The 14,066-nt window shown below is 43.2% G+C and overlaps 1 protein-coding gene across 10 annotated transcripts in view; it reads right to left on the bottom strand.

Annotated features, from left to right (window-relative positions):
• The window catches only part of WASHC1 (WASH complex subunit 1), a 155,432-nt gene that overhangs the window by 26,898 nt on the left and 114,468 nt on the right, over positions 1-14,066 (bottom strand). For all 10 annotated transcript variants that reach the window (XR_015285825.1, XM_086885587.1, XM_086885586.1 and 7 more), the window contains 2 exons: positions 3,864-3,975; positions 3,029-3,175 (listed from right to left, as the gene is read on the bottom strand). Coding sequence is in view for 9 of the 10 variants with exons in the window: in XM_086885587.1 (XP_086741713.1) it covers positions 3,029-3,175; positions 3,864-3,975 (259 nt within the window). In the remaining variant the exon portion in view is untranslated. The remainder of the gene's footprint in view (positions 1-3,028; positions 3,176-3,863; positions 3,976-14,066) is intronic.

Genomic DNA, 14,066 nt, shown 5'->3' with positions numbered 1-14,066 from the left:
AATCCACTAAGAGTTTGTATGATGCTCTGAGACTATAAAATGCTGTAAGAAAGGATCTGTAACGTTTTGATTTAATTCAGGTTCCAACTTGTGAAAAATGCATTGAAATTAACACCTTCTATTTTTTTATAGAAGCAAATAGGCAAAAATATATAAATTCTTAGAGATTGTAGAAGCAGAAAACTGCTCAAAAGTAAAAGTTCTTTTGATCATTAATATTCATTTCCCAATGTGTAATTTTTTAAGCATGAGGAAGTACTGACTTTTTTTGCTAGAACTGTTCAGACACACTTAGTCCTCAAGTCATTTATATATATTTTTTTTAATTCTCTCTTTGTAGATTTCAGTTAGCACTGGATGATTGTGCATCACTTTAAGGGTGTAGTGAGAAAGCAACCATTACCTACATTTACTTACAAACCTCATCTAAGGCAGTTATAAAAGCACTAAGCATGAGTATTCTGAAATGTGAAATATAATCCTAATTTAAATGCCGTCAAAGTGCTAGTCTTACTCGAGTACCTAGACCTGTTCTGAAATTTGTAACAACCACACACTGTCAAAAATATCCTGCAACTGTGAATTCCACAAGCTAAGGTGCCATGTAAAAATTTGTTTTCTTATAGGAACATTAAGTTCTTAAGCCAAAATTTGGCAACCTTGACATACTGAAGTAATGATGGGGGGGCACTTGAATGCTCAGCCTGGGGTCTGGCACCTGGCAGGATCACACCCCCAAGGACACACTGCATTTTCAGGCATTTTTCTTATTAAGAACCTATAGTTGAACATATATAAAGTCACTCTTTTCTTCAGTTTAATTAAACACACACTATTACAATGGAAATTGGTGTGATGTACCAGAAATCCACTCCCCACACACCAGTGGAGTGCTGAGGCCAGCTGGGAAAGCACTTCAAGATAAGCGAATGACAAAAACCTGGTTTAAGCTCCACATGCCTGTGGTGGTCTCTGGGACAGGCAGAATTCACGAGGACATGCCAAGTTATTGACACTTTTGAAGCCTAGCAAGGTTACTCCAGTAGTGGATGGTAACTTTTGCTTGGACTTCTTCCATAGCCCAAGCAGACGGTATCTCCCACCCTGTTTTCCAGTCTCCTCAGTGGCATGTGCAGCACCCAGACACAGCTCCCACCACAGAGGCAGTGCCCAGTGCCTGGGAATCCCCACAGGACTGCAGCCAGATCCCTGCTGATCCTACATTTCCAACTCAGTTGCTTACCCCCAGAGCAAAAACCCTAAAGGCTGTGCACAGGCTGCCACCACTTCTCCTCAAACTGACGTGAGCGGAGTTTGCTTTCCTGATGAGAGAGTGTGTGCACGTGTGCAAGTGGAGTTTAGCAAAGGCCACTGCAACTGCTCACTGCAAAGAGGCTCTCAATAGAAGTGAAAACGGGCAGTGAGCCTCTGCTGAAAGCCCTGAATAATTGAGGAAAGCATAAATGCAAACATTAGACTTCTCCCTGTCACATTTCATTACTGCAAGGCACGTCAGGCTCCGTGCTCAACTATGGCTGAGAAGGCCTGTCCCCCTAGAATGTGGTTGGAGCTTGGCCACACTGAGCTCCATTCAGCACATCAGCCCCTCCGTGCTTCAGCTGACAGCGGCATCCCCCCACCCCACAGAGGAGCTGCAGGAGCTCATGTGCGTCAGCTTGGCAAGAGTGACAACTGCTGCATGAGGCAGTCTCAGCAAAGCCAGAGAAAGATCAACAGTCCTAAAAGAGGATCAAAAGATGGGTTGCAGGAGGGGAGCAACAAACATCCACCAGGGCCTGAAACAAAGTCCCTGTGTTGATGGCAGCTTTAGTCACGAAGGGCGGAACATGCAATGGTACAGAGACTGACTGGGACTGGAAGAGGTGGCATCCCAGGCAGATGGCTGTGGGGAATGTCACGTGGAGCCCGCTGGAGCCAGCAGGCCAGCTGAACAGGCACACCATTTGCTCTTTGTGGGACACTGCTTTTTAACAGCTGATGCTCTTCTCAAACCCTTCCCTGTGCAAGGGGCTCAAGTTCAGCACCAGCCCTTCAGGGTGGGAGCCCATCTCCCTGTCTGCTCCCTGCCTGCCTCTGCTCCCCCACACTCCTGTGGGACGGGGCCACTGGCCTCCCTGCAAGAGACACCAGCACGTCCCATGCACCTCTGCCTGTGCTACTGCCAGGACTGGAAGGAAGCAGGAGCCCTGCTCAAGTTTGCCAGCTGTCCATTCGGCCAGCAATCCTGCTTCCTTGGCCTGGCTGAAATATTCATAACTACCTCACTGTGCGAGGTCTCAGCTCCATTAACACTCAGGAAAGTTTAGCATGATAAATTATTCAGTGGCAGCTTTATTTTTGGCCAAGTCACACAGGATGAGGAAGGAGGTCTCTTTAGGGGTGGAAAGCAGGGAAGTTGTCAAATTGATCCTTAACCTGCCAGGAACAGCACATCTCCTGGCACAGCACATACACAGCTACTTTTAAACTTAAAGCATGGCAACTCTTCCTCCTCTCCTTCCAACCCAGGGACAATGCCCAAGTGCAACAATTTCCCGAGGCAGAAAAATACTCTAATGAATGACTCCTTTTTCTCCTGACACACTCACAAGCCTTCTTACCTTTCCCTTCTCACCAGGAGTTGTATCAGAGCCTTCAGAAACTATTTCTGAAACAACTATGAGCTTGATCCCAGCTGCCCCACTACGCACAGCCAAAATCTTAAGCCCAGGCAGCAGCACCCAGCAGCACAGCTGCAGGAAACAGCAGCATTCCAGGAAATGGAACTGCTCCAGAGACCTGGCAGTTGACAGCCACCCAGGCAAGCTCCTGTACAGACATGGCCCTCTCCAACTGGCATCTCCACAAGCTTCCCAGCCTGACCTCCCACCCTCCCCACTGACAGGCCAAATGAAAATATGTTCTACTCCTAGCCTATGTCCCAAAGCCCTGGTCCACTTTATCAAAGAGATTAACGGTCTCCAGGTTCTCTTTGCTTGTCCTTCCCAAGGTCTGTTCTCCTCCTTACCTGCAGAGCTTTTTCATCCAGCATTCGGTGTTTGCTCTGAATCTTGTGTCTTGGCCACTTCTGTTTAGCTGGGTCTTCTGCACCAGCAAAAATTGAACTGTACTCCTGCAGCCGTTCAGGGGCTGGGTACTTGGCACTGGAAAACACCTACGGAGAAACAAGGAGGGACTGAAAACTCCCAACAACTAGGCAATCCTACCATACAGAAACACATGGAGAGGAATAAACATGCAATCTGTGCTGCCCATGGGAATGGACAGCTGTGGGGTCAACAGGCTCCTAAGGGCAATGTGCACAGACCCAAACATGCATGGGCTGCCACTTCTGAAACTGGAATTGCCAGAGCTTTTCTCTCTCTCTAAAAGTATTAGATCACTGGCAAAAAGGCTTCCTGGCAGGAAAGGAATTGGAAACACTGTAAAAAATGGGGCAAGAATGGAGAAAGAAAGATTTTCACCAGTTTTACATGGCTCAATGGGATTAAGATGCACTAAAGGGAGCCTCTATGACAGCAGCTTTCATTCAAGTAAGTGTCTATGAGCCTGAAGTGAGGGTTTTAGGCTTAGCTCAGCACGCCTTTTCTCTTTCTCAGGAAGCAGCTGGGACAGAAACCTATAAAGGCTACATAAAGTCTGGAACTGTGTGGCTCATGGGTCCAAAATTCATTAATTGGATTAACTGGAGTCAGGAATGGGATTCTCACCACAATCCTGCTCAGCAACAAGGCATGGAGAGGTGAGTGGGCAGCAGCTGAGCACCTTTTCTCCTCCAGAGCTTACATCAGGAGTAAAGAAAGGAAGAAAAGAGGCCATGCAGCCTTCAGTGAAATCACTACCTTAATAGCCTTCTTGCTGCCCTTTATCTTCTCAATCTTGGCCTGGGCAAGTGTGACTCTCTCCCCAATTGCCTGGAGCTGTGCCCGGCTGGCCTCCACCCGCTGAGAGATCCTAGGAGGCAAGAACACTTCTTAAGAATCCAGAACCAGTGTTTTTTATTTAAAACAGCCAGTTCCCAGCCCCTCAGAGAAGGGTGTGACTCTCAGGGGACTGGGTTGTTTCACAGTGCAAAACAGTGCTGGTGGAGACACACTTGTACCCATCCCATTAAGAGCTTTAGGTACTCCAACATGAAGTAGGATCAGTCCGTGACTCAGCATGATGTTCCTGTGTCTGTCTGAGGCACAGAAAGATGGAAAACTGACAACAGACACAGTTTTGATAACACAGGGTGATTTAATTATTGCTGAGCAGAGCTTAGACAGAGTCAAGGCCTTTTCTGCCTCTCGGCCTACCACAAGGAGTTGGGGAGGGGACGCTGCCGGGACACCTGATCCCAGCTGACCCAAGGGATATTCCAGACCCTATGGCAGCATGCTCAGCCTATAAACCAGGGAGAAACGTGGCTGGGGTCTGCTACTCAGGGACTGGAGCCTTCTTTGAGGTGATGAACAATTGCTTTTATTTGCATCGCTTGTCTTTCTTGTGTTTTATTTCTCTCTGCTTTTGGTTGTTTTCCTTTATATTACAATATTATTATCAATTTTATATTTTATTTTAATAATTTAACTGTTCTTATCCCAACCCATGAATTTTCTCACTTTCACCCTTCTAGTTCTCCTTCCCCTCCCTGTGCAGGGAGTACGGTGAGCAAGGGGCTGTGTGGTGCTTAGTTGCCAGGTGCAGATAAACCATACCACTAGATCAGTATCAGAATGCTTTGGGACTCAGGTGAAAAGCACTCTGTGGCAGCACAGGAGAGCAGTCAGTGTCTAAATACCTCTGCATTCACATTGTGGACACATTTCTCTCCCACCTAGCAGCCAGGGGCATTACTGAAACTGCCTCCATGCCTTGCAGAGTGGCTGCCACACTGCTGGAACTGTCACACAGGCCCAACCAGAGGTTAGGAGAGATGCTGGGAGAGAGCATCAGCTACAGGTAACCTGGAGTCACCTTCTCAGAAAAGCCCTCCTTCCCCATGCATAACCAGCAGATTCTCCCCAACCACAAGGTCAAAAGCTGAAAAGTCTTCTGAACTTTTGCCCCTCCAGTGAATCCAAGGAAGAATATTTTCATGGCAACATAAGCTATTAGGAAAGAGAGCACTCCACTTCAGCAATATTTTGCTCCACTGGATCATTCTGTGCCTGTAAAAAGCAATCTTAAGTACTGTCTTTAAATTTCACCAAGAGTCTCTCTTTGCTTTTGAGGAGAGAGTGCTCATGCTCTTTTTCTGCTGTGTCTAATTCCCTTCAGTAATGAATTTGAGGTCAGTAGTGATCCATGATTCCCAGTTTCAAACTGTACCAAATCCTTCTTTTCCAGTATTTTAACTTTGGGCAGTGCATTCTCTATTACAGTATAGAAACAGAAAGCCCCCCTCAATGCAGGTAGTGAAAAACAGCAAGTACAAGCAGCCTATTCTCCTTGTACCATTCTGAAAAAAAACCCCTCACTTTCTCTAAACAGCTTCAAGTATTTCTGTTTGTTTATAGCCATGTTCTCCTCTTCCTGGAGGCATGAAAAACCCTTCCTTATGCATATGGCATGATATCACACAGCCTGTTTCTACCTTATTCTGTTTGGAGTGGGAGATGAGCAAAATTGAATCTCATGAGATTCTCCCTCTCAAAATTATTCTCCATTACCCCATTTTATTTTAAACACAGTCTAACAGCTTGTATTTTGTACCAACACTGAGTACAAATCTGTTCATGATTTCCTTCCCACACCCTCCCTCTGCCTTAGTGGAGTAAGTAGTCCACATCACTTATACACTTGATAGGTTCTCAGAGTAGTTTCTGTTGTTCCTTTCAGTGTGCATTTCCTAGCACCTGTCTGCAGCAAATCTCATGTGTCACAGGGCTGTCCCATTGTCTTGTTTTGTTCAAGTCTGAGATGCCTCTGAAGGACCTAAATCTTTCCTAACTGCTCTCACCAGCAAATTTTCCCACCTCACAGTTCACCTCTTTTCTACAGGTTTCATAATTGTATTGATTGACACGATTTCCAGTACTGCTCCCTTGGGGCATTTGACTATTTTTACTTCCTTCAAAGCTGAAAAAACCTAGTCATTTATTTCTGCTTTGCTGCTCTCCCTCAAATCAATGATGCAATTTTCTCTCTCACCTGAGAGTAGACCTCTCTTCTAGAAGAACTCCACAAAGCTTTCCTGAAGCTCCAAATAAAAGTGAGGTATCAATTGCCTTTTAGCCAGTACCCTGCTGACTTCCAGACATAATTTTCAGGATCTGACAAGGCACGTTTCTCTCCCAGAAGGAAGTGCTAAGCAAAAAGTTAAGTAAGCTGAGGCCTCGAAACCAGTAAGTGCTCTCCTCCCTTTCACTAAATGAATGTGAGTGGGTCCAGTGAGGCAGTCAAACACTTCCCTCACTCTCTTTCCTGCCCCACATTATCCCCACTGCCCACCAAATATCACCAGTGAAAGCAGACCATATCAGGCAGGCTGCACGCTCCCAGCACAAGCTGGGGAAGTTGTCCAGTGCCAGCTCAGGTATTTCAAACCATGACGAATCTTCTCTGAGGCACTCTGTACTTTCTCTGGGGCTTTGAATCCTGTTCTAGGATTTGACAGGCCAAATCCCACTGACCTTATGAGATCTGCCAAAAACCTTCACCTGAGGTCGCACAGATGCAAGCCCACAACACAGAAGGAATACCTATCAGTCTACAGATTTATTTGTTGCTGAACAAGGTAACTTTGAAAAAAAATTAAATCCCCTCAATCCAACTAATCCAAATTCTATCACATGTACAGGCTCCTAGAAGTGCATGACTGTTATGCATGAACAGTTCAGGATAGAGCTAGATGTGTTAGTTAGAAGAGACAATATACCATATCCTTACTGGAAAAAAATACATGGAGAAAACCTCCTCATGTTTGATCAACTATTTCTATTGCTGTGGAAACTGAACTTACTCAAAGGACTCAACCAGTTTTTGTAAAGAAATGAAACAGGAAGGAATTCCTGAGGATTTCAGTGCTGGAGGAAAGGTGGCATTCAGGCCTTAACCTCCATTAAAGGGAGGACAAGAACAATCAGGACGAGAGGGATTAAGTTCCAATACAGTGGCCCAGTAGTACCTCTCAGAACCCATTGCTCAAGCAGCCAAAACCACAATGAGCATCTGAACCTACCCCAGGACTATTTTCTTAGTCATTGTTGTGTTACTTTGCTCTCGGTGCTCTTCTCTGCTTGAGAACTGCCTTTAGTTAAATTCAGTACGACTCTGGAGTTGCAAAGGAGCAGGAGGCTACAGTGACAGCCCCTCCCTTTCAGCAGCATGTGCTTCATTCAGGACAAGTGAAATGGGGGGGGTCTGTGGAAAAAGGAGACTACAACACCTACCTTCAAATGCTGGGCACTGAGCCAAATCAATCTTCCCCTCCCAATGCTTTTCTTTGGAGAAGCAATACACGTGGCAGATTAAATCTACCTAGTCGATTATCTCTTAATCCATACAGACTTTTAGTTTTTGATCTAAGCAGATATTAAAGGCAACCTTTCAGCTGCTTTGATTCAAGCTTTCACTTTCTCTTGTCCCTCTGAAATATTTTTGCCCTCAAGCCCTCTGCACTTCATTCCCAACTTAGATCTTGTTTCTCCTTTGTCCTAAAGCCCTCATCCCGCTGCCTTTAAGCCACTCTCCATTTTACAGGCAATTTTCTCCAACACCCACAGCAAGTTCCAGGAATATTTCTCCACAGTTCTTGGGAACCTCTTGAGTGGTCCCCTATCCTCTGTCCCATCTGCAACCACAGATCAGATCACTTCCTCTTATTCCATTTTAACTCCTCTGATGAATCTCACATTCAGGTGGCTACTGAAAGACTTCTGCTGTGTCTTCTATCCATGGTGAAAAAATTACTCTTTCCTTACTTTCACAGGAAAAAGATTTGAGTCATTAGGAATCTGGCATCCAGGACACTGGATACTACCTGACAGGACTGTCAGCACTGGAAGTACTGCTACATTTTTATGCAAGTCTCCAAGCACTTCACAATGCCAACCAAAAAAACTGTGATTTTTATCATCTATACTTGCTAGGGATCAGACAGCCTCAGAAAAAAAGTTAAAAATCAGGGAAGGTTTAAAGACAATCTGACAGATTCCAAGAAAGGTGTCTGAGAAAGACAGAATTCAGCTGTAAGGAAAGCATCACAGCAGCCAGAGATCCTTTGCTCTCTATGCTGAACGTTCATGTCACCTAAGTGACAGGGGTGACAAAACTTCTGAAATGGGAGAGAGGGCAGGCAAGCTGCACACCAAGGTGAACAAGAAAGGTTAGGCTGAAGCAAACCTCACTAGAATACCAAAGAACTTAATTTTCATGTCTGAAGTACAAAAGTAAGCGATCAACCAAGGAGAAAGAACATTACAGAGCAGAATGAGAAATGAAGTTGCACAGGAGGATAAGGCAGGCAAAGTATTAAATTACTTTTTCCTTAAATGAAGACTGTACACATCACAGAGAATCGGGCTTCTGGTCACCTCCCAGCCCAAGCCCCAAGCCTGAGAGATAGCAGGGGGATGCTTGGCATTGCTGTTCTAAACTTCAGGGTACATATAGTAAATTTATTCTATAAAATCTTGGCTTCTTGCCTAGAAGTCAAGCTGCCTTTTTTTTTTTTTTTTTTTTTTTCTAAATGATATGTGCTTTTATTTAATTTCTCCCTTACTATAGAAGGCATAAATAAGAAAGGATTGAGTTTATGGTTATTGTACTTAATTTTATTCTCAGACTTTCCAAGCAGCTGGTACTGGAGCAGGGTAACAAGGGAACAAAACAATGTCAAAAATGAACACTTTGAGAAGCCCAGTCACCACTCCCACACAGTGCTTCTGACCCTGCAGCTGGCAACATCTCTGGATTGAAATGGGGAGAGCAAAGGAAAGTCTGCTGAGACATTTATGGTTTACAGTGATCCAGGGAAGCATTCAAAATTAGCTCAAAAAGCCAATTCACCTCAAAAGTTTGAAAGGCAAAAAATACATACTCTTATGAAGAGCCAAACACATTCAACCACTCATAGAAAGATCAACTTGTTTGCTTTCTGCTCTTCTCTCTCCATATTTAAGCAGTTTTTAAAGTCTTACTTCTTATCTGAGTAAGTGTAATCAGAAACTGTCATCATACACCATCTCTGACAGAAAGAAGTCCCCAGTGAGGCTGTGTAATCAACGTTCCTTCCTCCATTAAGGGTTTGGGTATTATTCTAATTAATGTTTAGCTCACTTTGATTGCTCCTCGAGCCTGATTTGCAGGTGTTTCAGCATTTGCATACTGTCCTGTTCCTGTGACGCCGAATGGCTCTGCAGATTGGAGAGTGATCAAGGTTGCCAGGTTATCCTCAGCAGGATCCAGCATTTATCATTCTCCACAGGTCATGTTCTCACACAAAGACCATTTCATTTTGATTTTTAATCTCTCATTTCACAAGGCACTCCCACTACTGTGAATTAAGTTTATGTAAAACTTATAATTTTGACCTACCATCTCAGCACCCTTCTCCCTCTTCCCCTGAAGCTTGTTCTCCTCTCCAGAGAAGTAGCAGCTTCTTTTTTCTTCATAGAAAAAGGTCACAAACAAGTGACCTTTTTAATCTTCCACGCTTTTTACTTGCCTCATACCACTGACAGGTTTGAAAGGAGATGTGCTTTTGGTTTTTTTAGAAGAAATATATACTAAATAGAAATTCAGTGTATATTAAGCAGAAAGTCTGTGTTTGCAAATATAGTACACCATTAGATCTTTAAACTATACAGGCTACTTTTGATTAATCTACTTCTCCATTAACAGTGTTAATACACATATACAACCCAGGTTCTACCATCACAGTGACAACTTCTGGGATAGATGACTTTAAGAACTCCATTACTTCTAAAAGAAGTAATGGAAAAAAAGGTTCTTTACCAGTACTGCTGGAGTTTCACAGGTGACCTTTTGAGTTCCTCCACTGGCAGTGGAATTGCTCCCCAAAGCAGCGGCCACAGGAAGAGTCATGAGATATTAGGCAGCTGATGATAGTCAGTATAGAATCACAGAATGGTTTGGCTTGGAAGGGATCCTTAAAGGCCATCTAGTCCAAGCCCCTGCAGTGAGCAGGGACATCTTCAGATGATCAAGGTGGTCAGAGCCTTGGTCAATCTGGCCTTGAATACTCTGAGCAACCTGTTCTGCTGTTTTACCAGCCTCATCACAGAGCATGCCTTCATTGTATTTAGTCTGAATCTACCCTCTTAAGTTAAAACCAGTACTCCTTGTCCTATCACAACAGGCTCCGCTAAGAAGTTTGTTCTCATCTTTCTTATAAACCCCTTTTGGCTACTGACAGGCTTCCTTGGAGTCCTCTCATCTCCAAGCTGAAAAACCCCAACTCTCTCAGACTTCCCTCAGAGGAGAGGAGTTGTAGTAACTGATACTAGAACTGTAACTAGTAAAAGTTACTAGTAAAGTATAGTAACTGGTTTGTTATCTTTAGAGTCTTCGCTCATCCTTGCAAGAATCTCAGAAGTATTTATTCACAGAAGCTCAATCTTTTGTAGTAACAGCCTTAAGTGTTTTCAATCTTGTTTTTCTTCTTATTTTCTTAATTACTTGTGAAAGGAGGGTTAATCTTGTTTGGACAGAATTTTACAAGACTGTAAAAAATAAATTTTGTTTCCATGTTGCTTGAAGTAATAGATCTTATTTGGCAGATAGCTTGAGAAGGTGTTTTGGCACCTTGTAACCTTAAATTAATCAACTGTGTGTACACAAACATTCGGTTTCTTCTATCTAAGCTCCATTCTCAAGGCTAGCCAATGATCTTCCTCCATGTCCCTACCGAAAAGAAAATGTGTATCACTACAGTCACAGGAAACATAAGCAGTGGAGAAATTTCCAGATGACCCTGTTGTGATCTTTATCTGTGGTAGGGAGGCCTAATGCCTTTAAAAAGATCAGACATTCCTCTGGATCATTGAGGGTACCATGTCTGATTCTACACAGACAACATTTCTGTTATACAGCTCACTCTTAATTGACGCTGTGCTCCAGTTTCCCTGCCAGCAATAGTTACAGGAGACAGATCAACCTGGACTGAAATGTCTGATCTGTGCCCTCTCCCAGGTGGGGCTGCAAGAGAAATTCAAAAGCCACCAGCCAGAAATGCTGTTTCTTCTGAGCTTCACCTGAAGGTAGCAACAGCAGGAGAGGAGCACTGACAAGCAGCTGCCCCAGCCCTTTCAGGCTGTGTCTCACCTGGCCAAAGATACACTGCCATGACCGTGTGGGAGAAGTAACATATTTGCACATCCTTCCTCCCCACTCACCAGGCAAAGAAGTGATCATCCCTAAAAGCCTTGCCCTGATGTAAGGTTGAACATACTAGGAAAGCTGAGCTCCCATTCCTTCATTGGGATGGAGGTTTTTCATACTGCTCTTAGTCTGTTGATCTCACCAAAACAAGCCATTGTCATCAATAATAAGAGTGCTAGACAAAACACGCCTGCCTCCAGTGAAGAAAATGATTCCTGGTTATAGCAGTTCACAGTCTCATCTTTATCCAAGAAAAGCACTTCTTTTCTTTGCATTTAATCAAATATCATTAGAACTTCATAGCTCTTCACCCAAAGATCTCCAAGCAATTTCCAAGTGTTAATTAAATCTTGGTTGCTTGTGAAACCAAGAGTGGAATCATTTGCTCCCTGGAACAAAGAAAACCCAGGGAAATTCACAGTACAGTCTCAGCAGATCACATTTTCAGTCCATAATTCACTAACTTGAACAATTTTGCATTCACAGGACTTACCACATACCTTTCAGTAGCTGCTTAATTTTCCATTTTACTGAGTTTAAGGCCACCTTCAAGTTCATCTGCCTTTTTCAGTGTCCCCCATTGCCAAATCAATCCCAATGTTGCTCTCCAGAATAAACTACAGCCAGCAAGGACTGACACAAAACACTGACCATTCTCTCACCATCACCATTTCTCTCTTGGGATCCAGAATGTAGCCTTTACCCCCATTTAAGACACATGTTTACAAGTAAAGGTTTTTGCATTGAATAGAAATTTTCTCCACTTCCAAGTAGCTGATGGCAATCACACAAAATTTTACTTGCAGATCACAAGCTGAACCCTTCAGTCTCCTTTTCAATAACACATATCTAAAAGCTATCATTTACAAGCTAGTACTTACTGTATAAAAACTGCTGTCCTGCACAACTGGACTTGAATGTTCAGGAGAAGGAAAGCCCAACCAAGAAAAAGGACTTGCTACCATAAAATGTCTGTTTAAAGACAACTACATGTCTTCTCAGAACTCTTACTTCCTTTCTGACTTTGATCATATAATAAAGGTCTCCCTCTGTGGTCTTCCCTCACTGTGCTGACCCGCTGAAGTTATAATCAGAAGACACCTGGTAAATGACCAAACTGGACTTTGAAGAATGGCTTGGAGCATCCTGCTTGTTCTTTTTTGCACTCAGTACTATGTTTCTGCTCATCATGTTTGTTGCAGTGATCCCTGTACCTTTCAACAGCTTACCTCTCAGTGAAATTTCTTCTACTGCCTTGAACTCACTGCTTCTGTTCAGCAATGACCCTCTTCAGCATCCTGTGAGGACTAGTGCAGATTCCCAAGATTCACCCAAAATTTTGCTACAATCAAAACAAGTCCAACTACATAAGACAGACTTTCTCAGAAACAGTTACCAGCCCTTCGCCAGCTACAAAACCTCCTTGCTAACTTAGCTTTTCCATTTCTCACCCTTGCTTTCAAAGTGAACTTCTCTTAACAAGTCCTCCTCTTTCTAAACTGGCCTCCTTCACTTAAAGGAAAGATTTCTTCACATATTTTTTGCAAAGTTTTTTATTTTATAATATTTACTCTTCAGAAACAGCGGTTATTTAGTGTAACTTCTTTTTCCTACAATCAATTGCAGTCACACTCAAATCTCAAAAGGCACCTCCTATGATATGCCCATCAAGAAGCTAATTTGAGTGTGCTTCTTCAACAAATTAGGACAACTCTTTATGGCACCTTATCCATCTAACACCTTTCCTGAGTGATTACAGCACTTTCTTACTTTTTTGAGGGATTTCGAATTACTCTTCCCCTGAAAACTTTGGGCCACAGGGTTAGTTAGCCCACAACTTGGGCTCTGTCATTTCAATGAAACAGTCTGAGGCACATCAGTGATCAGACACCTTTAGAACTGGTCTAGATAACAGGATTTCATTTTCCCCATTGTCATTTAAAAAATCATCTCTCCCATGCACTAACTCAAAATTAGTCAGTAAGAATGGAAAGACTATCTTCACAGTAATACCAGAACAAATTCATACAGTGTACCTTCCAAACCTCCTTCCCCACCCCAAAACTGCCAGAACTGTAAATTCGTACACTTTAATGGCTTAACCACTATCCCTGTGACACTCTGAGGAAATGTTCTCATGACCAATGCTTTGACAGCAGCTAAACCCTTCATCCCAGCTAAAAGTAAGCATAAATATAATGAAGAACATGATTTTGGTTGTGTGCTTGTTTGCTCCCCATCCCCTAAATTGCCCAGGTGCTAGAAAAAAAAGAACACTCTGCCTGGTGCTCAGTTGTGAGAGTCACACTCCCTTCCTCAAAAAACCCACCAAAAACCAAAAAACAATCAAACAAAACCCCTGCAAAAAAAAAGAGAGAACTGCAATGTGGAGACCATGAACTTCCTTGCTTCTTGGTACTGAGCTACTAGAACGTTAGGTATATGTATATATACATTGGAATGTTATATATATATATGCCACTGATAACCAGAAGGCTATTCCTACTGCACTCACACAGAGCAGAAGTGCAGCAGCTTTACCTCCTCTTCTAAAAGGAATTGTTATGCCTCTCAGGCCCATCAAGCATGTTTTCAGATTCAGCTTTGCTGGTCGATCTAAAACAAGAGCCCTAGAAGTAAATTAAAATGCAAATACCTGGTTTTATAATGCACAATAACTCAGAATAAGGATCATATTCTTGGATAAAGTAAGAAGG

This window comes from Cyanistes caeruleus, chromosome 4 (genome assembly GCF_971803275.1).
Source record: "Cyanistes caeruleus chromosome 4, bCyaCae1.hap1.1, whole genome shotgun sequence".
NCBI lineage: Eukaryota > Metazoa > Chordata > Aves > Passeriformes > Paridae > Cyanistes > Cyanistes caeruleus.
The sequence above is the reverse complement of the archived record's forward strand: the minus strand, read 5'-3'. Positions and strand labels throughout refer to the sequence as shown.